At 43.1% G+C, this 27,737-nt stretch overlaps 1 protein-coding gene across 1 annotated transcript in view; it reads right to left on the reverse strand.

Moving 5' to 3' along the window:
- The window catches only part of PGM2 (phosphoglucomutase 2), a 41,949-nt gene that overhangs the window by 12,816 nt on the left and 1,396 nt on the right, over window positions 1-27,737 (reverse strand). Inside the window, exons 3-10 of the mRNA XM_045996109.1 lie at window positions 23,487-23,654; window positions 18,834-18,940; window positions 14,384-14,468; window positions 12,250-12,333; window positions 11,934-12,127; window positions 2,321-2,510; window positions 1,501-1,598; window positions 86-266 (exon numbers count right to left, since the gene is read on the reverse strand). Of these exons, the coding sequence (XP_045852065.1) occupies window positions 86-266; window positions 1,501-1,598; window positions 2,321-2,510; window positions 11,934-12,127; window positions 12,250-12,333; window positions 14,384-14,468; window positions 18,834-18,940; window positions 23,487-23,654 (1,107 nt within the window). The remainder of the gene's footprint in view (window positions 1-85; window positions 267-1,500; window positions 1,599-2,320; window positions 2,511-11,933; window positions 12,128-12,249; window positions 12,334-14,383; window positions 14,469-18,833; window positions 18,941-23,486; window positions 23,655-27,737) is intronic.

Genomic DNA, 27,737 nt, shown 5'->3' on the forward strand with positions numbered 1-27,737 from the left:
AAGGGATAACCCAAAAGAGAAAGACGTGCCTTAGACCTTCTACAGAGCCAAACAAATCTAAGAGCAATTCCTGGAAACATGTTACCTCAAAATGAAAGCCCTCCTTTAAGGCAATGGCTCGCAAGATTTTGGAGGAGACGGTGCTCGACAACATGTATAAGTCTTTGAGGGTGCTGTGATCTGGGTTCTTTTCTTTCCAAGAAGTAAAAAGCCACCAGCCCAAGAGGGCCCCCAGCTCGTTGCCGGAAAACACTCTCCATTCACCACTGAAAAAAAACCCAAAAACCAACCAATGCGTTACTGTGACCTTCAGAGAGACACTGCAAACGACTGGGACAGGACAATTAAGCCAAACAAGACTCAGAATGGTTTCTGCAAGTGTTCTTGTCTTTTTTGTTTAAAGAACTGGCTGGAAACATGACTGCTGCTTCACCAACATCCGAGCAGCTCCTCTGTGCTGGTTTGCTTCGACAAACCTCCCATCTCGGAAGAGCGACGATCCACAATGCTTCCGTCTTTGGCAAAAGCTTTGGCTTTAAAGATGATAGAAATATTCTGGCAGGATCCCACCTCAGGATAACAGACTGTGTGTCTCCGCTTTCGGTCTGGACAGTATTGAGGGTTCTGGAAGGCAACAGCCTAGCAGGTCTCAAGAGCAGGTTCATGTTAGGATGATCAGGACACCAGACGACAGATGTGGGACTTCTTCTCCTTTCCACAGTCCTCATGGCTACAAGTATGTTTTGTGTTTCAACGTGTATTATCCTGGCTGAACTTCCCAGAAAGGGATTAGAACTGAATCTGTCTGATCATAATCTGAAACCCTAATCCCTTGGGGCGCCTGGGTGGCTCAGTAGGTTAAGCGTTCGACTTTTGATTTCAGCTCAGATCCTGACCCCCCCCCCCCCCACAGATCTTGTTCTGTCTCTCTTTAAATAAATAAATAAACCCCTCCATCCTTTGGTAGCACCCCACTGCTCCCAAAACATCACATGTGCTGTTTGATACCCAAAACTGCTCGGACCCTGCCCGCCTTTCATCTTTTCTCTCCACTTATGTCCTATTAATTCTGGACAAACTCTGGGGTCAAACTTGTCTTAAAAGCTGGGTATTCCACTGCTCTTCCTCTGTGGTCTGCTCAAACTAAATTCAACATTTCCTTGAAGGTCCAGTCCCTTCACCAAACCCTTCAGCAAATCCCACACTGTAACGCCAGCTCCAAACAATGCACTCGCAGGCATTAGGTACTGAGCCATTAATTATAACAAAATCAATGATGAAACGAGAGAAGATAAATAGTACTTTGAATTCCAAGTTCATCCTGGGCTGATTTACTCTGCATGATGCTGGTGGTCCCCAGAACAGCATTTCACCGTATGTTAGTGATACAGTGACAACTCGTGTGATAAATGGTAAATATTCCCCAATAGGTCTGGTCTCCCCAAGCACATTTTATTGCTTATGTTTTTTTATGAGATGGGTAATCACAATCACTTGTACCTGTCTTGCTTTTCAGCCACGGCAAGTCTATCAGCATCTGGATCATTTGCTAAAATGATTTTGGCCTTGGTTTTGTCAGCCAAGGCAAAAGATAAAGTCTGAAAAAGAACAGGAACATAAAGGACTACTTCAGTCAAGAATCGAACAAATTGCAGTCTCGAACAAAAACATCTCGTTCTTTAAGAACTGAGGGAACTCTCCCCAAATGAAGGCTGAATTCTATTTCTGGAGCTGGTCTTGGTGGGTCACCTAATACTTCCTAAGCCAGAGGTCAGGTAATGGGAACATCGGCACGTGACCCACACCTGCCCGTGGGATTCCTGCCACACCCGACAACCTGTATGTGGTATTTCTCGGCTTTGCCAAGTGATCAACCTCAAAAACCAACCAAAATAAATGGACTCTCTGAATATCGTTGCGACCCTCACCTTTAAAAAGGTTGAAGCAACCATAATTTAAGTAGTATTACCTCGTATTTAAAAAATGAAGGAATAAAAAAAATGAAGGAATAAAAATCAGTTGATGAATAGCCATTCTATTACTGTTCCATTTCCACATTTAGCAAGAACAGTAAAGTCAATTTAAACTTAATTTACTTCGATTTAAAATATGATGTTGATTTCACCTCTCACATCCTGATGCTAATACATGTATTTTGAAGCCTCTTGGAAGAAATGGGTGACTAATACATACAAATATTTCTCATGATGAGCCTGGGTTTTTTGTTCAGCACAATGAAAACACATACAAAGTTATTTTATTGGATAGTAAGAATTTTGGATGTAACAGGTCGGTTTTAGAACAAAAAAGATGACGTTACCAAGACACCTTTGCCCTCCTCAGGATTCGGGTATTTCACGGTTGGGAACTCAGGATCGGGATCTTTCTGTTCGGGAACAGCTTCAGGAGGAGCAAAGCCAAAAGCTTTGAAAGCCGACTGCACAAACTCATGACCCACGCCGTGGACAGAGGTGTGCACGAACTTGACCTTCGTCTCCCTGTTCACACTCCTGGGATTAAACACAGCATGGAAAACGATAAAATATAGATGAAAGACGCAAACCTGGCTTGCAAAACTAGAAACTCTGCTATCAAGGAACCAGATTCCTAAGAAAGGAAGAAATCAGTGTATTAAGAAGTTACCAGATAACCGACTATCCTTCTAATTCCATTTAAAAAAAGAAGCAAAACTTACGGACCCGTTCCCAAATATACACCCTACCCCCAATACATCCAAGTTTTAAATTTCACTCTGTAGTTATTTTCAGAAAATCTGATTACTTTCAGTTTGATTCATGAGACAGCTTTTATACCTAGAGTGGGATTCAAGAAAGAATTTGGGGCTCAGGTTCCAGGACAGACTCACGGCTGTCTGTTGGTGCCAATGTCCCAGCTCCTAATTCTACTAGGTTCAAAATGCTTTTCAAAATGTCCCTTTTCACAAAATGGGAAGGAACACCTTATACACGGATGAATAAAAAATTTTTTTTTCTTTGTCAAGTAACCATCCTGTTTGTCAAATTATCCGGGGTCTGGATATTAAAATAAAATAACAATCGATATCCAAAGTAAAGTTATAGAAAGGTAAAAATAAGACTTATAAAAATTCCTGTGTTCTAAATGCTCGAATCTTAGGTTATTGTGCTAACCTAACCCATCTCTTTTGAAAGTGAATAAATGCACAAGGTCTTCTCTTAAAATAGGAAATAAAGTGCATCTGGAAAAATAAATATGCAAGACTAGTGAGAACAAATCTGGAAAAAATTGCTCAGATGTTAAGTGAAGTATAAAGCTATCATAATTAGAACAGTTTAGAATTAGATTAAAAAGGCAATTAAAGGAACAGAATAGAGAGCAGAAGTTGATTGAGTTTGAAATGGGAAATACATATGAGAAGCAGGAATGGCTTTATGGTTAACATGCTTTGAAGACAGACTCTGAATGTAAATTCTAGAGTTCTGTCACAAACTGTGTGACTGTTGGTTACTTACTCAACCTCTCTGTGTCACAATTTTCTCATCTATAAAATGGTGATACAATCAGAACTTACCCTCAGCATTACTCTGAGGATTAAAATGAGATTAAATTAATCAGTAAAGGGGCACCTGGGTGGCTCAATGGGTTAAAGCCTCTGCCTTCCGCTCAGTTCATGATCTCAGGGTCCTGGGATCAAGCCCTGCATTGGGCTCTCTGCTCAGCAGGGAGCCTGCTTCCCCCTGTCTCTCTGCCTACTGCTCTGCCTACTTGTGATTTCTCTTTCTGTCCAAAAAAAAAAACAAAAAACAAAAAACCAAAAAAACTTTATAAAAAAATTAATCAGTAAAAGTAAAGGCCTGTAGAAACTATCTATATAAACACTCAATTCAAGTGGGGAATTAGTTGATAAAGTGATATTTCCAATTAATCAACAAAGATAGATTCTTTAATTTAATGTGTTGGTGTAACAGCAAAACCTAAAAAAAAAAAAAAAAATCTGCTTTGCTATTTCATGTCTCACACAAAATTAAAAAAATCACTAATGACTGAAAAGATTTAAACATTATAAAATATAAATATGCAAACCCTAGAAATAAGCAAGGGGTAAACATAATCTTGGTATAAAGAAAGTCTGAGTACGACACAAAACCCAGAACTCATAAATTAGAAGACTGATAGACATTATCCATTTTTTATGAGTTCATCAAAAAGTTTCAATAAAAAAGTCCTAAGGTAACAACAGAAGGGAAAACAACATTTGAAATAAATGAAGACCGGTTTTCTCTACGAGCAAAGAGGTTTCACAGATGCAAAAAAATGGATATTGAGGAGTCAAGATGGCGAAGTAGCAGGTTGAGACTACATCAGGTAGCAGGAGATCAGCTCGATAGCTTATCTAAACATTGCAAACACCTACAAATCCAACGGGAGATAGAAGAGAAGAAGAACAGCAATTCTAGAAACAGAAAATCAACCACTTTCTGAAAGGTAGGACTGGAGGAGAAGTGAATCCAAAACGACGGGAAGATAGACCGCGGGGGGAGGGGCCGGCTCCCGGCAAGCGGCAGAGCAACGGAGCACAAAATCAGGACTTTTAAAAGTCTGTTCCACTGAGGGACATTGCTCTAGAGGCTAAACCAGAGTGAAGCCCACGCGGGGTCAGCGTGGCCCCAGGTCCCGCAGGGTCACAGAAGGATCGGGGTTGTCGGAGTGTCGCAGAGCTCGCAGGTATTAGAACGGGGAAGCCGGCTACAGAGACAGAGCCGAGGACTGAGCTCTCAGCTCGGGGTTACTTTGAACTGGTCGCGGGCTGGGTGAGCTCGGAGCGCGGCCGGAGGCCAGGGATATGGGAGTGATTGGGTGCTGTTCTCTGGGGACGCACTGAGGAGTGGGGCCCCGGGCTCTCGGCTCCTCCGGGCCGGAGACTGGGAGGCTGCCATTTTCATTCCCGTCCTCCGGAACTCTACGGAAAGCGTTCAGGGAACAGAAGCTCCCAAAAGTGAACCTGAGCAGATTAATTAGCCCGGCCCCGGTAAGGGCGGTGCAATTCCGCCTCCGGCAAAGACACTTGAGAGTCACTACAACAAGCCCTTCCCCCAGAAGATCAACAAGAAATCCAGCCAGGACCAAGTTCATCTACCAAAGAAAGCAGGTTCAATACCAAGGACAGCAGCAGAATTCCAGAGGAGGAGAAAGCAAAGCACGGAACTCATGGCTTTCTCCCCATGATTCTTTAGTCTTGTGGTTAATTTAATTTTTTTTTCAAATTTTTTTTCTTCTTCTGCTAAATTTTTTAAAACTTTTACCCTTTTCTTTTCTAACGTTTTTTAACTAGTTTATCTAATATATATATATTTTCTTTCTTTTTTATATTTTTTCTTTGTTTTCTTTTTTAAATTTTTTTCTTTTTCTTTTCTGAACCTCTTTTTATCACCTTTCTTTCTCCCCCCCACGATTTGGGATCTCTTCTGATTTGGTTAAAGCGCATTTTTCTGGGGTCTTTGCCACCCTTTTAGTATTTTACTTGCTCCTTCATATACTCTTGTCTGGACAAAATGACAAGGCTGAAAAATTCACCACAAAGAAAAGAACAAGAGGCAGTACCGAAGGCTAGGGACCCAATCAATACAGACATTGGTAATATGTCAGATCTAGAGTTCAGAATGACAATTCTGAAAGTTCTAGCCGGGCTCGAGAAAGGCATGGAAGATATTAGAGAAACCCTCTCGAGATATAAAAGCCCTTTGTGGAGAAATAAAAGAACTAAAATCTAACCAAGTTGAAATCAAAAAAGCTATTAATGAGGTGCAATCAAAAATGGAGGCTTTCACTGCTAGGATAAATGAGGCAGAAGAAAGAATTAGTGATATAGAAGACCAAATGACAGAGAATAAAGAAGCTGAGCAAAAGAGGGACAAACAGCTACTGGACCACGAGGGGAGAATTCGAGAGATAAGTGACACCATAAGACGAAACACCATTAGAATAATAGGGATTCCAGAAAAAGAAGAAAGACAGAGGGGAGCAGAAGGTCTATTGGAGAGAATTATTGGAGAGAATTTCCCTAATATGGCAAAGGGAACAAGCATCAAAATCCAGGAGGTGCAGAGAACCCTCCTCAAAATCAACAAGAATAGGTCCACACCCCGTCACCTAATAGTAAAATTGACAAGTCTTAGTGACAAAGAGAAAATCCTGAAAGCAGCCCGGGAAAAGAAGTCTGTAACATACAATGGTAATAATATTAGATTGGCAGCAGACTTATCCACAGAAACCTGGCAGGCCAGAAAGAACTGGCATGATATATTCAGAGCACTAAACGAGAAATACATGCAGCCAAGAATACTATACCCAGCTAGGCTATCATTGAAAATAGAAGGAGAGATAAAAAGCTTCCAGGACAAACAAAAACTGAAAGAATTTGCAAACACCAAGCCAGCTCTACAGAAAATACTGAAAGGCGTCCTCTAAGCAAAGAGAGAGCCTAAAAGTAGTAGATCAGAAAGGAACAGAGACAATATACAGTAACAGTCACCTTACAGGCAATACAATGGCACTAAATTCATGTCTCTCAATAGTTACCCTGAATGTTAATAGGGTAAATGCCCCAATCAAAAGACACAGGGTATCAGAATGGATAAAAAAACAAAACCCATCAATATGTTACTTACAAGAAACTCATTTTAGATGCGAAGACACCTCTAGATTTAAAGTGAGGGGGTGGAAAACAATTTACCATGCTAATGGGCATCAGAAGAAAGTTGGGGTGGCAATCCTTATATCAGATCAATTAGATTTTAAGCCAAAGACTATAATAAGAGATGAGGAAGGACACTATATTATACTCAAAGGGTCTGTCCAACAAGAAGATCTAACAATTTTAAATATTTATGCCCCTAATGTGGGAGCAGCCAACTATATAAACCAATTAATAACAAAATCAAAGAAACACATCAATAATAATACAATAATAGTAGGGGACTTTAACAGTCTCCTCACTGAAATGGACAGATCATCCAAGCAAAAGATCAATAAGGAAATAAAGGCCTTAAATGACACACTGGACCAGATGGGCATCACAGATATATACAGAACATTTCATCCCAAAGCAACAGAATACACATTCTTCTCTAGTGCACATGGAACATTCTCCAGAATAGATCACATCCTGGGTCCTAAATCAGGTCTCAACCGGTATCAAAAGATTGGGATCATTCCCTGCATATTTTCAGACCACAATGCTCTGAAGCTAGAACTCAATCACAAGAGGAAATTTGGAAAGAACCCAAATACATGGAGACTAATCAGCATCCTTCTAAAGAATGAATGGGTCAACCAGGAAATTAAAGAAGAATTGAAAAAATTCATGGAAACAAATGATAATGAAAACACAAGTCTCAAGTACACAACCTAACCCTATACCTAAAGGAGCTGGAGAAAGAACAAGAAAGAAACCCTACACCCAGCAGGAGAAGAGAAATCATAAAGATCAGACCAGAAATCAATGAAATAGAAACCAAAAAAACAAAAGAACAAATCAACGAAACTAGGAGCTGGTTCTTTGAAAGAATTAATAAGATTGATAAGCCCCTGGCCAGACTTATCAAAAAGAAAAGAGAAAGGACCCAAATAAATAAAATCATGAATGAAAGAGGAGAGATCACAACTAACACCAGAGAAATACAGACAATTATAAGAACATACTATGAGCAACTCTACGCCAACAAATTTGACAATCTGGAAGAAATGGATGCATTCCTAGAGACATATAAACTACCACAACTGAACCAGGAAGAAATAGAAAACCTGAACAGGCCATAACCAGTAAGGAGATTGAAACAGTCATCAAAAATCTCCAAACAAACAAAAGCCCAGGGCCAGACAGCTTACCAGGGGAATTCTACTAAACATTTAAAGAAGAACTAATTCCTATTCTCCTGAAACTGTTCCAAAATAGAAATGGAAGGAAAACTTCCAAACTCATTTTATGATCACCTTGATCCCAAAACCAGACAAGGATCCCACCAAAAAAGAGAACTACAGACCAATATCCTTGATGAACACAGATGCAAAAATTCTCACCAAAATACTAGCCAATAGGATTCAACAGTACATTAAAAGGATTATTCACCACGACCAAGTAGGATTTATTCCAGGGCTGCAAGGTTGGTTCATTTCCGCAAATCAATCAATGTGATACAACACATTAATAAAAGAAAGAACAAGAACCATATGATACTCTCAATAGATGCTGAAAAAGCATTTGACAAAGTCCAGCATCCCTTCCTGATCAAAACTCTTCAAAGTGTAGGGATAGAGGGCCCTCAATATTATCAAAGCCATCTATGAAAAACCCACCGCAAATATCATTCTCAATGGAGAAGAACTGAAAGCTTTTCTGTTAAGGTCAGGAACACGGCAGGGAGGTCTATTACCACCACTGCTATTCAACATAGTACTAGAAGTCCTAGCCTCAGCAATCAGGCAACAAAAAGAAATTAAAGGCATCCAAATCAGCAAAGAAGAAGTCAAACTATCACTCTTCAGAGATGATATGATACTGTATGTGGAAAACCCAAAAGACTCCACTCCAAAACTGCTAGAACTTGTCCAGGAATTCAGTAAAGTGTCAGGATATAAAATCAATGCACAGAAATCAGTTGCATTTCTCTACACCAACAACAAGACAGAAGAAAGAGAAATTAAGGAGTCAATCCCATTTACAATTGCACCCAAAACTATAAGATACCTAGGAATACACCTAACCAAAGAGGCTAAGAATCTATATGCAGAAAACTATAAAGTACTCATGAATGAAATTGAGGAAGACACAAAAAAATGGAAAAATGTTCCATGCTCCTGGAAGAATAAATATTGTGAAAATGTCTATGCTACCTAAAGCAATCTACACATTTAATGCAATCCCTACCAAAATCCCATCCATTTTTTTCAAGGAAATGGAACAAATAATCCTAAAATTTATATGGAACCAGAAAAGACCTCAAATAGCCAAAGGAATATTGAAAAAGAAAGCCAAAGTTGGTGGCATCACCATTCCGGACTTCAAGCTCTATTACAAAGCTGTCATCATCAAGACAGCATGGTACTGGCACAAAAACAGACACATAGATCAATGGAACAGAATAGAGAGCCCAGAAATAGACCCTCAACTCTATGGTCAACTAATCTTCAACAAAGCAGGAAAGAATGTCCAATGGAAAAAAGACAGCCTCTTCAATAAATGGTGCTGGGAAAACTGGACAGCCACGTGCAGAAAAATTAAATTGGACCACTTTCTTGCACCACACACGAAAATAGACTCAAAATGGATGAAGGACCTCAATGTGAGAAAGGAATCCATCCAAATCCTTGAGGAGAACACAGGCAGCAACCTCTTCGACCTCAGCCACAGCAACATCTTCCTAGGAACATCGCCAAAAGCAACGGAAGCAAGGGCAAAAATGAACTATTGGGATTTCATCAAGATCAAAAGCTTTTGCACAGCAAAGGAAACAGTTAACAAAACCAAAAGACAACTGACAGAATGGGAGAAGATATTTGCAAACGACATATCAGATAAAGGGCTAGTGTCCAAAATCTATAAGGAACTTAGCAAACTCAACACCCAAAGAACAAATAATCCAATCAAGAAATGGGCAGAGGACATGAACAGACATTTCTGTAAAGAAGACATCCAGATGGCCAATAGACACATGAAAAAGTGCTCCACATCACTCGGCATCAGGGAAATACAAATCAAAACCACAATGAGATATCACCTCACACCAGTCAGAATGGCTAAAATTAACAAGTCAGGAAATGACAGATGCTGGCTAGGATGCGGAGAAAGGGGAACCCTTCTACACTGTTGGTGGGAATGCAAGCTGGTGCAACCACTGTGGAAAACAGCATGGAGGTTCCTCAAAATGTTGAAACTAGAACTACCCTATGACCCAACAATTGCACTACTAGGTATTTACCCTAAAGATACAAACGTAGTGATCTGAAGGGGCAAGTGCACCCGAATGTTTATAGCAGCAATGTCTACAATAGCCAAACTATGGAAAGAACCTAGATGTCCATCAACAGATGAATGGATAAAGAAGATGTGGTATATATACACAATGGAATACTATGCAGCCATCAAAAGAAATGAAATCTTGCCATTTGCGATGACGTGGATGGAACTAGAGGGTATTATGCTTAGTGAAATAAGTCAATCGGAGAAAGACAACTATCGTATGATCTCCCTGATATGAGGACGTGGAGATGCCACATGGGAGGTTAGGGGGATAGGAGAAGAATAAATGAAACAAGACGGGATTGGGAGGGAGACAAACCATAAGTGACTCTTAATTTCACAAAACAAACTGAGGGTTGCTGGGGGGAGGGGCGATTGGGAGAGGGGGAGGGGGATTATGGACATTGGGGAGGGTATGTGCTATGGTGAGTGCTGTGAAGTATGTAAACCTGGCGATTCACAGACCTGTACCCCTGGGAATAAAAATACATTATATGTTTATAAAAAATAAGAAATAAATAAAAAATTTTAAAAAATTAAAAAAATGCAAAAAAATGAATAAATACATAGAAAAATATAGGTGACATAAACAGGAAAAAATAATTTATTCATACTTAAAGAATCCAAATAAAGTAAGATATTGCTTTCATCCAGCAAAATAAGGAATTTGAGGATTCTCAGTATGGGTAAGATGTGTGGATCACATACTGTTCTGATATACTCGAGATATTACGTCATTGAACTTGATACAGTTGGGACTCTGTTGGTGGGAGCGTCAACTGGTAGAACGTGTTTGGAGAGTGATTTAATACTCGTGGCCAACTCCGTTGATGCCCGTGCAATGTTGCTACAGGACCTGCCACTTATGGATACCCTGCATGCACACCCACACCAGTACTGAAGGCATCGAGTGCATTGTCACCGGTACTTCCTGGAGGAGCGAGTAAGTCAAAACCCTTGTCTCCGTGACATCCAGTCAGAGGGACAGCGGGAAGGCGCACACATGTGTTCCGTTTGGTGTGTACACCATTGACAGAATGGTCCCCCACATTCAAAAATGAGCTTTCGCATAGAAAATGTAGGTCTCTGGGTGCCTGGGTGGCTGAGTGGGTTAAGTCGCTGCCTTTGGCTCAGGTCATGATCTCAGGGGTCCTGGGATCGAGTCCCACAACGGGCTCTCTGCTCGGAAGGGAGACTGCTTCCCCCTCTCTCTCTGCCTGCCTCTCTGCCTACTTGTGATCTCTTTCTCGCTGTCAAATAAATAAATAAATAAAATTAAAAAAAAAAAAAAGAAAAGAAAAAGAAAATGTAGGTTTCTCATTCCTGTCAGGGAGAACAAATCTGGCCATCTGGAGACTCCGGACCTCCATCTGCACATGGTAACACCGGGTGAGGAGGGCCACCCCCTCCAGAGGCAATGGGGGTCCACACTGTACCCCGCAGCCTCCGTTCCCCGTGGTTCCACAGAAAGAGTATTAGAGATAGCCAAGAAACTGTGCCTTTTTAAAATCAGTGGTCTTTTGCTGGGGGGACAGTCAGGGGTGGTGGGGCCCCATAGCATGTCACTGTAGGACAACGCTGTTCGTCTGCTCGACAGCTTCTTCCCTCACGGCATGTCCTGAGCCTGCGTCCCGGGGTTACACACAGGGGTGCGGCGTGACAACGGAAGAGTCAGGACCGGGGGCGAGCACAGGAGGGACCCATGACAAATGAGCTGGGGGGAAAAAGGGCAGTTGTAAGACAGTGGCTCACAAAGCCCCATTATGAATCATCTGTCCTTACAAGAAAAAACTGCTGACCCCTGACCTACAGCCTCTAAAATCTGATGCAGCCACAGTCTACGTACCCATCGAGAGAAAAACTGAACGAAAAATGGGAGCATTTGGCTGAATCACCTTATCTGAGCTCACAGGAGGTGAGTTCACAATCCACTTACCTGTGAAAACAGTATTTTTTTAGGTCTTCAAAGTAGCTCTCGTTGATGGAAGCACTTGGGTCACGAAGCAGCGGACTGCCATTAATTACAGAATCGTCCCAAGCTTGAGGCCACGGCTCCAGATTTTCTTCAATAGCTTGAGAAATCGCCTTGTCATGAGGAGAGGTGATCTGAGCCCCGTTATCCCAGTAGACCTGGAGAAGGCAGGCACGTATCCAGATGGCTTAGGTTCGTGGGAATACAGCCTCCGTACCTGCACCATAAAGAACAGGATGCAGACAGAAGAATGCGGGTATGGAGAGAAAAAGCAGAATACCTTGTACCCATTATCCTGCTTTGGGTTGTGGGAGGCAGTTATCATGATTCCAGCACAAAGTTTCAAATGCAACACCGTGTAGGGCTGTAAAGGCAAGAAACGACACTTTTAAGCGAAAAATCAGAGATCCTCGGCCTGGGTCTTGTAAACTGTTTGTATCAACTTGTTCTCTTTTATTTTTTTATTTTTTCAAAGATTTTATTTATTTATTTGACAGATAGAGATCACAAGTAGGCAGAGGCGGGCAGAGAGAAAGTAGGAAGGCTCAGCAGAGAGCCTGATGGGGCTCGATCCCAGGACCTTGGATCAGGACTTGAGCTGAAGGCAGAGGCTTTAGCCCACTGAGGTACCCAGGGGCTCCAACTTGCTCTCTTTTAATACACTTAATAGAAAAACATTGTAAGAAGGTGTCATTCCGTGTTTGGGCTACACCTGGACGATCCTTACGATGACTGCTCAAAATTGTGGGACATGCACCCTACCCCAATAAGACAGGTGAGTACTTTCCTAGGTGCCTTCTTCTTACTCTGTCTTCCACTTGGTAGAACCAGAAATCTGTTCAAACAAAAAGAAGTTCTAATCCTTCATCTCACATTCTTTTCAGCCCTCGGCTCAGGGCAGAAGCTTATGGATTCTGTTTCTTCCCTCCAGCTGCTTTCTCTTCTCTTCCATTTGCTTTTAGGGAACAGGGCAGGGTAATGTTGAAGAAATGGAGTGCTCCTATGCCCTGCTCACTCATCGCCCGCTCCAAGGTTGGAAATCCCTTTCTTATATTTCTACTTGGCTCCCATCTTTGTGAGACTTTAGTTCCCCAGATGGAGAGAGGGGCGGGCTTCTCCTCCCTTGGGCTCCCTGGGTGGCTCAGTGGGTTAAGCCTCTGCCTTTGGCTCAGGTCATGATCTCGGGGTCCTGGGATCGAGTCCCACATCAGGCTCTCTGCTCAGCAGGGAGACTGCTTCCACCCCTCCCCTGCCTGCCTGCTTCTCTGCCTACTTGTGATCTCTGTCAAATAAATAAATAAAATTTAAAAAAAAAAAGATTTTTGGGCTGCAGGTAAGATTTACTACACACAGAAAGCCTGAGATTCTAACCATCAGCCCCCCTCCAGCCTCCCACCAAGATCTCTGAGGTCATTTGTCCCTTTAGGGGTTATTTTATATCCCCCAAGGAAAGAAAAGGGGAGAACCACGCCACAACACGGGAAAATGGTCAGGAGATACTCTTATAATTAATGTCTGATAGAAAAATAATAGCAGTTAACACTGACATTGTACAGAAGGGCAAGGATGCTCGAACACATGGCAGTTTTTCCAACGAACAATGAAATCCAAGCTATATCTGGCTGTGCCGTTTTGTGTCTACTGGGTTATTTACAACCCGGAAGGTGCGGCATCTACCTGTCCATGCACTCCAGCCAGTACATGCCAAACTGGAGTTGGCTTCTCTATTTATTCACCTCTTGTCCACCCGATGTAAGAAATTGCATTCCACTCACATTTTTGGCTTAATTTCTAAAAATGTAAACATTCGCAGCATCTGGCCCTGTTTTTAAATGTTCCATTTACTTAAAAACAACAGTTGTCATAGTTCCTATTCTCTTTTTCTTTGAGTTCTTCTCTCTAAGGATTTGATATAAAAAAAACTCCCTAAAATGTGCCAACCAGGCTTCAAGTCCTGGTCACGAACAGTATTTAGAACAAAACGTGTGTAGCAAAAGCTGGTTAATCAACCTGTCAAAAACATTCAGGGGAGACACGGTTTGAGGTGAATTCAGATTTCTACCCCAGGAGTTTCCTGCCTGTGCCAGCAAGAAAAAGAAACACAAACCAAATGAAAACACAGACAGCAAACAAAAGATAGTTTGCTAACTAGTTAAAATACCCTTTGAATGCTAAGAAGGAAAATTGCACTTAGAAAAAAATAAACTCTGATGCATTAGAGGTTGAACACCTGAGAAATATTATTAGGATGTGGGGAGAACGTACCCAGAGAGGTGAGAGAATGCCGGATAAATGCCAACAGGCTCTCCTGTCAAATAAATACCCAAATCCCAACAGCTTAAAGACCACGGAACGCAGTCACGTCCCATCCCTGATCCCGTGAGGGAAAATTAGATACAGAAAGGGTTACTTACCACAAAGGGGGTTGGGGTTATACCAGAAAAGAGGTACACGGGGATCCCTTGAGTGATAAATGTGGTTGCAGCAAGTCGGGCAAATCTGGAAATGCAGCGTGATGGGGGGAGAAAGGAGAGGAGGGTGTCAGGACCATGGGTGCCGGTGAAGAAGGAAATGAGTGCTGACCCCTTCATTCAGGTCATTCATTGTATTTCCAGTGGCACAGAACACTGACGTTGGAGCAATCTTAGGAGTCATCTCGTTCCATCCCTTTGTTTTACAGAGATGGGACTAAAGCCAAGAAAAGCCAGACTAGTTGCCCCACAACTGTCAAACAGTGCCACAGCAGCTGGCCGAGGGCCACACCCAAGTTTTTCTGTTCTGTCTCGGTGGTTCTCAGCCAAGGGCAATTCTGCCCCTGTTGTGGGACATCTGAAATGCCAGAGATGTTTTTGACGGTCACTGGGGATTGCTAGAGCAGGCTAGAGGCCAGGGACGCCACCAAACACCCTATAATGCACACAGCAGGCCCCAACAAAGACTTACCCAGCCCAGGAGGACGTCCCATGTCAACAGGGCAGAAGCTGAGAAACCCCTGTCTAAAGTTCTCACAATCCAATAGAAGCCACACAGACTAGCATCTGATTAGACATCGTCTCATGAAATATAGGGCATATTGGAATACATAGGAGAGTATGTATGTGAAATATACATCGGGCAGAGACACATCTTGACTCCGTTCAGCCCTTTAAAACAAGACTTAAATCTCTGACACTGACATTTTTCTCACCTTCCACAGGGCTAGCTCAGGGCAGGACACAGAACGGGGCATCAAATCTTTCTTCAGCCTTGGAGTAGACTATTTTATTACAAAAGCTGAGCAGTTTACTTAAACTGGACCACATTATACCATTACAGGATTAAATAAGCAGATATGTATTTCTTCTCTTCCCAATTTTTTTTTTTTTTTTAAGATTTTATCCATTTGACAGAGAGAGTCCCAGCAAGGGGGAACACAAGCAGAGGGCATGGGAGAGGGAAAAGCTGAACAGGGAGCCTGATGCGGGGCTGGATCCCAGGATCCTGGGATCATGACCTGAGCTGAAGGCAGACACTTAACAACTAAGCCACCCAGGTGCCCCTCTTCCCAAATATTTCTTGAGCACCAGCTTTAGCCAACACTATTCTGGAAGCTGGCTGGGCACAAAGAGATCTCTGTGTTTTCACAACATGAGCGTTAAAATTCCTAGGACTCACAGTAATAAAAACAAGATTTTTGACAGTGGGGGAAAAAAGAGCCTCTATATAAGGGAAACTCACAAAAATAACAAAATTCAGCAAAAACAATTTTAATAAAAATCTGAAGTAAGTCTAAACTGTAGTCATCAGAACTGAAGTAACTTCAAACTGATGTCACTTTCCCCCTCAAGGAATGTTTCTCTTGTGTTCTGGCTGACTTTAAAAGTGCTTTTTAAATTTTTTCTTAAAGATTTTATTTAATTTATTTGACAGACAGAGGTCACAAGTAGGCAGAGAGGCAGGCGGGGTGGAGGGGGAAGCAGGCTCCCCACTGAGCAGAGAGCCCGATGTGGGGCTCGATCCCAGGACCCTGAGATCATGACCTGAACCGAAGGCAGATGCTTAACCCACTGAGCCACCCAGGTGTCCTAAAGGCGCTTTCTTGAAAGAAGCAAGGGAGACACTCAGCACACACATTATATATACCAACTAAGTAACAAATCTACACAGGAGAGATTCAATGTATTCTCTGTGTATGCTTGATGGGTACTGTTTATGTATTTATGTTCCCCATCAGATATTTAAAATTGGAATATGAAAAGACTAATAAACAATTCTTTACATAAAACTGTGCACCTGCAGTCATTTCTGCCTCTTTAAAGAGAGTCCATTTACTCATAATGTTTGCCATGTACTGGTTCAATACTTATGCAACTATCTCTGAACGTCTTGCATGCTGTGGGGGAGAAGAGAGCAACCCTGGGCTCCACGCCATCCCATCAAACCCAGAGATTTGAGCCATAAACTCACAGAGCGGTAAGTTTCTGGAAATGCTATGGCTCCAAGGCCAGAGCAAGAAATATCCATACCTTAAATCGCCAACATGAACACATCCAAAGGATGTGTAAACCAGAAGCTGAGAATCAGCCCCAAAAGAAGCAATTTCAGAAGCTCCACAGGCACAGTTGGCCACGTATGTGCATGGCACAAGCTCTGGCTGGAGGTGGTGACCCGGCCCCCGGGGACAGGAAAGCACGCTTATGACCTTTTTTTTTTTTTTTAAGATTTTTTAAAAGATTGTTTAAAGATTTTTTAAAAGTTTTTTTTTAAAGATTTAAAGATTTTTTAAAAAGATTATTTAAAGATTTTTAAAGATTATTTATTTGACAAAGAAGGACAGAGCACAAGCAGAGGGAGCAGCAGAGGGAGAGGGAGAAGCAGATGCCCTGCTTAACAGGGAGGGCCAGGCAGGGGACTCGATCCCAGCACCCTGGGATCATGACCTGAGCCGAAGGCAGATGCTTCACTGACTGAGCCACCCCCAGGCGCCCCAAGTATGACACAATTCTAACTGTAGACTCACTAACTAAAAACTGATGAACTAATATTCTGGCTTATACTAGGCCTCTCTCTTAAAAATGTAGAGCTATGGCTTCTCTCTTGCTGTACTGAACATAAACCACATTTTTGAGCCTGTAGCTTAGGAGCAAAAATCTTATGAGGGCGCCTGGAAGGCTGGGTTGGCTGAGCATCCAACTCTTGATTTCGGCTCAGGTCATGATCCCAGAGTCCTGAGATTAAGCCCCGTCTGGGACTCGTCACTCAGCACAGAGTCTGCTTGAGGTTCTCTCTCTCCCTCTCTGTCCTTCTCCTCCATCTTGCATTTTCTCTATAAATAAATAAATAAGTAAATAAAATCTTTAAAAAAGAAAAAAGGGCAAAAATCTTATGTCATTCTGAGTTTAGTCTAGCAGCTAACAATACCTAACCTTATGCCCTGGACATAGTCCCTCGGAGCTGCACATTTGTTCCTATCAATGCTTCTCTCTTAGATTAGAAGCTCTTCAGGGGCAAAGATTAGGACTCCGTGAACTTGGGGCACCTGGGTGGCTCAGTCAGTTGGGCATCTGCTTTGGCTTGAGTCATGACCCCAGGGTCCTGGAATCAAATCCTGCATCCAGCTCAGTGGGGAGCCTGCTTCTCCCTCTGGTCCTGATGCTCCTCACTGCCCACGTTCTGTTTCTCACACTCATACTCATATTGTAATTTAAAAAACAATCTTAAAAAAAAAAGACTCTATGAACTTCTGTGCTGTAAAGGTAATGAGACCTTTCATTAATATTAAATATTTGTATGTTCTTCCACTCTAAGAAACTACTAATACATACACTCTGGAGTGACACAAAGATTCATCATAATAGGGGAAGCGTGCAAGTGGAAGAGGGTCATGTAACATCATTAAGAGCAGGGGGTGGCAACCTACGGCCCATCTGTCAATAAAGTTTTATTGGAACATCACCATGCCCATTCAGTACGCCTTAGCTATGGTTGTGCTTGTGCTCGGGGCCAGAGTTGAGTAGTTGTGCCAGACTGTACGGCCCATATTGTGTAAAATGTTTAACTCTTTACCCTTTAGAAATAAAGTTAGCTGACCACTGCTGTCAGCTTCTTTATGCTGAAACTGTGACTCCTTCTCTCGCTTCATGACATCAGAGCACAGAGATAAAAGTACACACTTTATCAGCTGTTGTGAGAATTGAATAAGTAAATAGCTAAGGGCCTTGTTCATATCCAGCACTCAAGCAATTGCTGCAATTACTATTAATAGCATCTTTGTCATTGGCCTCAGCATCTCTGTCATCATCTGCCAGTGGCTACGTGAGAGTCCCAATGGTCTGGGGATGATACAAGAATGAAACTGAAAACAGGTGCTCACAAAACGGGAAGGAGCTCAGGTGGCATAATGAATAGTGGGGGAAGAAAAAAAAAATGGGGGCACCTGGACTCAGTCATTAGGCGTCTGCCTTTGGCTCAGGTCGTGATCCCAGGGTCCTGGGACTGAGCCCCACATTGGGCTCCCTGCTCTGCGGGGAGCCTTCTTCTCCCTCTCCCACTCCCTCTGCTGTGTTCCCTCTCTTGTGGTCTCTCTCTGTCAAATAAATAAATAAAATCTTTAAAAAAAAATGACAAATGGAAGAAAGGGAGAGGAGAAATAATGCTGCCCCTTTAAAAATATGTCTCTCCTTTAGACAGATCTTAAATTCTCTTTTGTCTGAATAATTTCACTCTTTTAACCCAAACGTAAAACCAGAATTCGTCAAAGTTGCAAACGGAATGTACTCATCATTCTCATAGGGAAGCAACGGGGCTGACAAATGTACGCGAGATGATTAAAGATAAAATCACACAATACATTAAAAAAATGGTTTCTTATGTATCTTTCCATACCTTTTGCTGTTGCCTCCACTCGGTGGATGAGCTCGAGCATCAAAGCTGATCACAACACCTCTTTGCTTCAGGTCGCTAAATTGCTTTTCCAGGTATCTGCAAAACCCCTAAAAAATATCCCATGGATAATTAAACAAACTGAACAATAAGAAAATAACAGCTTTATTTATTGTCTCCCTGTATGTCTGAGGCACTGTGCTAGACACTTAGTATCTGTTCTCAGTAACCCCCAGATAAACTTTGCCAAGGAATCCCATTGTACAGAAGGGAAAGCTAAGGTTCAGAGGTGCTTGCTTGCCCAGACACATGAAGAACAAAGCCCGGATATCTACCCGGATCCAGTTAGAGGTGGTACAGGCAGGGGTTAAAAGCACACAGAACTTGTGGGCTCCTACTCTCCTCTGCCACCTTCGAGAACAAATGATGAATCCCTTAACTGCTTGATGCCTCACTTTCCTGTTCTGTAAAACAGGAAAATAATAGTACCCACCTCAAAGGGCTGTTTCTAGGATTAAATTAATTAAAACCTTAAGGCTGGCATCCGACACCCAGCAAGCACTATCTGTTTGCTGTCACGAGCATTATTTTTATTACTTTCCTTCAAGGTCTACATTTTTCCCTTCACACGAGTTCTAAGATGTTTGAGGAAAGGGAGGTGTTTCAGACATTTCTCCCTGCTCAGTAACACAGTAGGTCAAGGAAACTTGGTATGTTTTATAAGTTTTTGACGATTATTTGATCTAAACCTGTTCTACTTGTGATCTTGTTGACTAGCAGGCCGAGGTCTTTTCAGTCTCATCACACAGCTCAGCCAATTACACATCTAAAAATTGTGCAGATTTTGGGCGATTCCCACCTGCTGATGGAACACACAATTCCCGAATCTCAGTGGGCACCATAAATCACATCAATTGGAAACATGGAAGATTAGAGAAACACTGAATCCTGAATTTGATAGGTTTATCTCATGGGACAAAATAGGTTTTTATTAAGGAACAAAGAGAAGGCGGGCTGAGTAATAATAATACTTATTTCACTTTGACTGAAGAAAGTCTTTTTTTTTTTTTTTTTATCCCCACCCTTAAAGGGACATCTTTTAAAAAAGTAAATATAACTCTTTATGTTTAGGAGGGGAGATACTTTACAGCTTTGTGGCCACAGCAGTGCCAATGGAGAATGCCTTTCATTTTTCTTAGACAAAAATATTGCTTTGGGCAGCCCTTCTGAGGTTGAGCGATAAGAAGGACATGTGTGCATTGGTTCTATGGGTTTTCCAGAAGGTACCCAGATGCCTATAAGGCTTATACCAGTGACAGCACCCTCTTCCCCAGCTCCCATCCATCCCTGTGCTGTGGCTTCAGTGTTTGAGGGCACAAAAAGCACCCAGTCTTAGCCCAGAATCCTCACGCCACCAAGTCGCTCTAAAAAACTCTGGGGCCAGCTGGGACTGAGGGCCTGAGAAAATGGCTAAGAGAAGAGGGGATGTTTATTCTAGAGAAAAGACTCAGTGTGCGCTGAGGGAGGTTTACGGAATTGAAATGTGATTATAGGAGACATGAAATGAACTTTGCACAGCTTCAAAAGCTCAAACCATGACCAACATGTAAAAGCTAAAGACAGATTTAAGCTCAAAATCACAAAATCATTCTTTTTTTTTTTTTTGGTCTTTTTGTTTAGAGCAGGAGGGAGGGGCGGAGGGAGAGAGAGAATCTTAAGCAGGTTCCACTTCCAGCACAGAGCCCAGTGGGAGGCTCGATGTCACAACCCTAAGATCATGACCTGAGCAGAAATTAAGAGTCAGCTGCTTAACCGAGTGAACCACCCAGGCGCCCTGAAACCATTCTTTAATAGAACAACCCAGAGACAGAATGGCTATTTCAGAACACGGTGAGTGCTCTCCATCATCAACGCGAGGTGGCCTGGTGAAGTAGCCTTTGAGGAAATTAGAACTGCTATCGTGAGGCCAGCAACACAGAAAGTTCCCTCCAGTCTCTACCTCGTTTCCCATTACGACATTTATGACTCACATATACCTGCTTCTTAAATCCAAGCAGATGAATTTTGGGGCACTGTTAGGGGAAGAGATTACACTGGAGGCCAGCAGCAGGAGGGCCCCGACCACGGAGAAAGTCAGCACATTCTGGCCGGTGACACTACCCCAGGCTGGGGATGGAAGCCTGGCTGGTCTGTCCAGTTCTTTCGCTGATTATTAACCACTCCTAAGACTTCAAAAATTGTCCTAACTCGTAGCATCCTTGTCGCCTGCTGTAAGCGTTCCGTGTAGGCTGGATAACCACTTCAAAGTGGCAGGGACTCTAGAGGAAATTATCACAAGGAGTGGCTGGTTGCATCAGCTGACCTTTCAAGGATCTACTCATTTTAGTTTTGTGGGATTCTTACCTATCACAAGGTCTACTCCCGGAAGAGGCCGATTCCCCTAGGGGAAAAGATGTATGAGATAGGGCGTAAGAGCTTTCTGAGGATCAGTTTCACCATACCTACAAATGAGATGTAGGTGAATACAGAAGGAAAGGTTCTGGGTTCATCTGGATTCCCTAAGAATCCCCAACAATTATGCCTAACAGGGGAAGGAACCAAGTGGTCTTTCCAAAGAGAGCCATGAGCCTATATCCCGTTCCCTGTGCTCCTCTAATGGGACAGTGACATTCCTCCATTGAGAGGTGGGTGTCTATGTGCTTTCTCCTTGAACAGGAACCACCTTCTTGGGTCACAAAGAGACTATGACAGAAGTGAATTTGTGTGACTTTCAAGGCTAGGTCCTAAAAGAAAAGTCAACACAGCTGCGACCTGTATGCACTCCTGTGGGTGCTCTCACTGGCAGCTCTCCGAGCCACGTTGTAGGAAGGCTCCAGTCCCAGCTAAGATCTTAGCCGAAAGTCAGCAGGAACTGCAGACTCGAGTGTGAATGAGCTTTCAGTGATTCTAGCCTGTAAGCTGGCTCCAATGATGTGAAGCCCTGCAGAGGTGAGCCGTCCTCACTGAACTCCACCTAAAGATTTGAGCCAAATAAATGTGGCTGTTTAAAACCACCGTGCTTAGGTGATGTGTTATACAGCCGTAGTACCTAGAGCACAGGGTGACCTTAGCCAGGGGCACGATTCCATGCTAGCCATAAACTGCAATAGGATTCCCAGGCTCACTCCACTCTGAGTCTTCCCTCCAAAAAGATCTCAGGGAACCCTAGTGCTGAACAAGACTTCCGAGCCAGCGTTTCCATGGCAACCCCATGCCCTTATGCAAGACTTCCTTATTAGGGTTTCACTAGAACATGCCCAGGTCTGCCTTTGATGCTGGGAGCTACATGTAAAGTACACATAATCATCGTTAGTCAACCATTCTAGATTCTTCTCCCCTCCGAATTAAAGTCACCTGCATCTTTTAACAAGTCTAAGTAGTTGAAGAAACAGAATAATCGAGTCTTCATTTCCTTCGTAAACAAAACTCTAGCTACTCCGTGGCAGAAAGGTTTCATCTGTATTCCTAAAAGTTGGGTGTACACTCTTGACTATAAAATTGACAAATGAAGGAAAAGGAACTCAGCAATAATGTCCACCTATACTATCAATTCACATGAAACAGAATCAGCTTCTGGTTATTCTGGCAGTGAGAAAAGCTTCTCAGTGTGTGCATCGGTATCACCACTGCAAAGTACGAGACCATAAAAGTCTCCAGCTTAGCTGGTGGATTTGCACGGGAATGAAAGTTCCATGAGGGAATCTGTCTGTTTTAGTCATTGTTGTATCTTCAAAGCCTGGCACTTGGTAGACATTCAATAAATCTCTGTAGAAAGAAAGGAAGAAAGAAAGAAAGGGAGGGAGGGAGGGAGGAAGGGAAAAAAAAGGAAGAAAGAAAGAAAAGCAGGCTGTATGAATTTTGAAATGTACCTTTACACCAACTGCACAAACCTTACTGTACTGAGTAAGTGTGTGACTCCCTGGGTCTTGGCAAACCCGTAAGACCTGGCCATAATTAAAATTATATAGGTCCCTTGAATACAAAAGGAGCCCAGGGCTATATTAATTAGACAAGGAGGCCATGAGACTGAGGAGGCTTTAGTGTCTTGGTAGCCTATAGAAGCAAACCCAAACCTGAGCCTGTAAAGGCCTGAAGGTTAAATTAAAACCTAAGGAGAGCCAATTACAAACAGCCAGAGGGACCTGCCCGAAAAAGGCACCACAGAAGCTATAACCAATCTATTAATTTCCTTGCTCTGCTTCTGCTTCTTCTGTGGAAATTTCTCCCCGCTCCTGCCAGAGGGGGTGCTCCTCAGGACTTCTAGCTTGATACTGCCCAAGACTCAAACAGGTTTTTGCTCAAATAAATGCTTAAAATTGTTAACACTCCTCAGTTTATCCGTTACAGCTGGGAACATGTTAAGAATAACAAAGAAATAGGGGCGCCTGGGTGGCTCAGTGGGTTAAAGCCTCTGCCCTCGGGTCTTGGTCCCAGGGTCCTGGGATCGAGTCCCATGTCCGGCTCTCTGCTCAGCAGGGCGCCTGCTTCCCTTCCTCTCTCTCTCTCTGCCTGCCTCTCTGCCTACTTGTGATCTCTGTCTGTCAAAAAAACAAACAAACAAACAAAAAAAAAACTTAAAAAAAAAAAGAAGAACCAAGAAATAGAAAAATGTGGTACCTGTGTAGTCTGGATGATGGTCAAGTCATTCATATGAGCAATTCCCGTTCCCATAGCTGCTCGAAGGCCCGCTGTCCCAAACTCCATTCGGGCCCCAAAACATTTCTGTAGTTCTTCTTTATTTCCATCCTTAATTAGTTGTTTTGCTGACTCCAAAGTTAAAGGATTCTGCAAAACAGAAACGTGTACAACAGATACAGCCAAGTGAAAAACAGAATTAAACATCTGAAATATTTTTAAAAGACCCATAATAATTTAACCTATAGGGTTAAAATGTATATCTTTGAAAAGCCCTATACCTACGGCTGTCCAGTTTTCTGATGACATTAAAATGCGAACTATGAGGTAAGGTTTTTATGTGTGTGTGTGTACTGAAGTATAGTGACACACAATGTTACATTAGTTTCAGGGGATTCCTTTTTTAATTACAATCTGTGACACTGAGATACAGTACGAAATACAGATTTCATTTTTGTCCCTGACTCCTGGAATAGAGCTTCTCACCGAAACCGGTGGAATTTGCAGAGTGGCAGGGTAAGAACAACTTCTCTTATTCATAATAAACCCCTTTCAGCCAAACCTGAATTTATGCCCAGGGAGTGACCTGGTTGCCAGGGAAACCAACTAGTGACTAGAGGGGTAGAGTTTCCCCCACCAGTAGCCAATGACTGGATCCTGCCCAGGGTAACAGAAAATCCCCCCAAACCCTCAACTACTAGTGTCAGAGACCTTTGGAGCTGGTGAACTCTTGGGGCGCTGGCAGAGCAGGGAAGCTCTGTACCTTCTCACACACCTTGCCTCACACAGCTCTTTCATTTGGCTGTTCGTGAGCTGTATCCTGTATAAGAAAGCTGGTAATCCTAAGTAAAATGCTTCCCTGAGCTCAGTGAGCCATTCTAGCAAATTCTCAAACCTGAGAAGTGTGGGTCATGGGTACCCCTGATGTATCGCTGGCTGCTCAGAAGTACCAGGTGACAACCTGGGGCTTTTGATGGGCATCTGAGGTAGGGGTTCGTTTTGTGGGACTGAGCCCCTAAGCTGAGGGCGGGGTCTGTGTTCAGTCTGCTCGGTTGAGTGTCAGAACTGAGGGAAACTGTAGGATGTCGGTCGGTATCCATAGAGAACTGGAAAATAACTTGGTGTGGGAACCCGTACATTTGGTGTCAGAAGCGTCATGACTAGGGGCACCTGGGTGGCTCAGTGGGTTGAACCTCTGCCTTCGGCTCAGGTCATGATCTCAGGGTCCTGGGATTGAGCCCCGCATCGGGCTCTCTGCTCAGCAGGGAGCCTGCTTCCCCCTCTCTCTCTCTGCCTGCCTCTCTGCCTACTTGTGATCTCTCTCTGTCAAATAAATAAATCAAACCTTAAAAAAAAAAAGAAAAAAAAATAAGTGTCATGACTAGAAGGAAGTAGTTTTCTCCTTTATAATGCGTTACTTTCTTTCCCAACATGGCAAGTGCTTTTGTTGAAACGGAATGAACACATAGGCTTGGGGGTGGAATGCCAGCCATACCATCACCTACCAACCAGATGCCCTTGGGAAGACCAATTTAGCTTCCTGAATTCTCAGTTTCCTCATCCGTAAAATGGGAACAGTCTAGAACCTCCTTTACAAGCTGGTCGGAGGTGGTTTGCATTAAATTAATGCAAAACCTCTTTCTCTGTCTGGAACTTAGTTGTACTCAAACGTTCATTTTCTTCCCTAGTATCTTCAAATTTTCCTACAGAGTTACGAGATTATATACTTTAAATCAAAATCTTACAACGGTAGTATCTTCTAATTTGTACAATCCTTTCACAGACCTGGTCAAATGTGAAGCTTGCAATGGCCACAAGAAGCGGACAAATAACGGACACTCCAATTTACAGAGGAGAAGCCTCAGAGTTTAAGTGACTTTCTCTATTACACTAGCTGTTTCAAATAGACACTCATGAATCATTTAAGTTCATTTTACATTGCCCAATTTTCTTTGTTCAAGAGTCGCAGAAAATGTTAGGAATGGAGGAAAAATGACAATCACATTAATTCCACATCAGACTTTTAAATGAAGAGTTCAGAGGAACCAGCAAGTAAACACTTTATCTCACAGTGATCATCCAACTACCGAACATGCAGCCAAGATATGCCACGTAATTAAACTTTGAAATGCTATTGCAATAAAACCTAGGCTTTCTGGCAGCAAGCCCATATTTCCGGATTGTTCCACCTTGGGGTCGGATAAACCCCCCCCCCCCCACCTTTTGGGTTAAAAGCAATAGCCACTGATGACAGAGCACAATCTGACCAATCAGATTGTCAGGTCCCCTCAAGGAAAGGTTTGGATCTGGAACACAGAAGAGCTTTAATAAATATTTGTTGAGTGAAAGAGGAAACGCAGACTTCAAGGTCACACCCAATATCTGGTGAGTCTCCTGTACACGGGGTAGATGTGGAAGACGCCAGGTGGCCTTTGGTAGCCATTAAAGACCCAATTGCCTGAGAGAAACCAAAGGAGACAGAGCTAGAACTGCCGAGTCAGGAGGGCAGAGTAGATCAGCATCAGCCAGGAGAGCGACAAAGCTGACAGCAGAGGCACCACAAGGGATGGGGCTGGGATGGGGGATGAAGGTGTAGTGGGAACCCAGAAGGCACCTGCCTTGTGGCCCTGGGGGAAATCAGACCAGACCGCTCCAGAGCTTTTGGTTGCGGGGGATGTTCCCCACTTGGCGTCTGTCTCAAACCGAGGAAGAAGGAGAAGAAAGAGCAACAGGAGTGGCAGAAATTTAAAAATAAAAAGGAGGGGTGTCTGGATGGCTCAGTCAGTTGAGCATCTGACTTGATTTCCACTCGGGTCATGATCTCGGGGTCTGGGATCGGGTCCCGCAACAGGCTCTGTGTTCAGTGCGGAATCTGCTTGGGATTCTCTCTCTCCCCCTCCCGCTATCCCTCCCCCTGCTTGTGATCTCTCTCTCTCTCTCCCTAAAATAAATAAATAAAATCTTAAAAAACAAATAGATAAAAAGGATAATATCCCTTCACCTCTACCCAGGGAGGTACTCTCTCTTCATACACAGATACAACACTTTGTGCAAATTGGGTTTTTATTTCTTCAAAGGGAAAGTCTCATTGAAAAATGCATTAACGATTATGACTTTAAAAGGATTCTAGGGGCCACTAGATGGCTTAGTCAGTTAAGTGCCTGATTTCAGCTCAGGTCATGATCTCAGGGATATGAGCCTCACCTTGGGCTCTGTGCTGGGCATGGAGGCTGGTTAAGATTCTCTCTCTCCCTCTGTTTCCCCCATCCTCTTCAACAACAACAACAACAACAACAACAACAACAACAACAACAAATCTACCCACCTCAAGTTACTAAGTTATCAGAAATGGTTTCCTTCCCTAAAGAATTACAATGCCCTCTTTCCAGGAAAAGAAAAACCACCCAGGAACTTGCCAATAGCATCCTGTGTGGGATGTGTCCTCATTTCTCACACAGGGGCTAGAGGTGGAGAGGAAGACCTGGCCTCCTATGACAGCTTGCAATTTCCCTTCCTTCACTCCACAAGTATGAGCTGTGCACCGGGCCAGGCCCTAATAACCACGGAAGTTAATGAGGAAGTGGACAGGAACAGCTATTTAACTTGTCTGGGCCCAGGGCAAAATGAAAATGTGGGACTCCTTGTTTAACAAGTTTTAAGAATTTCAAAACAGGACAGCAGAGGATTAAACCAAGTGCTGGGCCCTCCTGAACAGGGGCTGTGCCACCAAAGGCATCCTGCCTTTGAAGTCAACCCTGGGGCCAGACATTAACAAATACACCTACAAACAAGGTTTTCTTGTGTTTTGTTGTTTTGTTTTCATTTTTTTGACCAATCTAGAGATAGTATTAGGGAGACATAATTTACCACTGGTTGCCCGGCAAGGCCTGTCTACCTAAAACACCTTGAAGTTCAGACCCCAAACAGAAGTAACACCAGGAGAAACAAGTTCAGCAGAGGAGCCAAGGAACATTCTGGGAAAACAAACTACATGCCCCAAAGAGCAAGTAGGAGAGTTAGACAAGAGAAGGGGCGCTTTCTGGAGTGGGGTCCCTGATTCTCTCTCTTTGCTTGAGCACCTAAGAATAAACAGGGGAAAAGCTGGCAGTGCTATCTTTCCAGCAAAGTCAGAGAGGGGAAGAAGACGCTGGAAGCCAGGCGGGCCCCATCAGGAGGACCCATGTTCACAACCGACTACCTGGGAGAGGTGGATGGGAAAACTGTTCTGCAAAG

Source organism: Meles meles, chromosome 2 (genome assembly GCF_922984935.1).
Source record: "Meles meles chromosome 2, mMelMel3.1 paternal haplotype, whole genome shotgun sequence".
NCBI lineage: Eukaryota > Metazoa > Chordata > Mammalia > Carnivora > Mustelidae > Meles > Meles meles.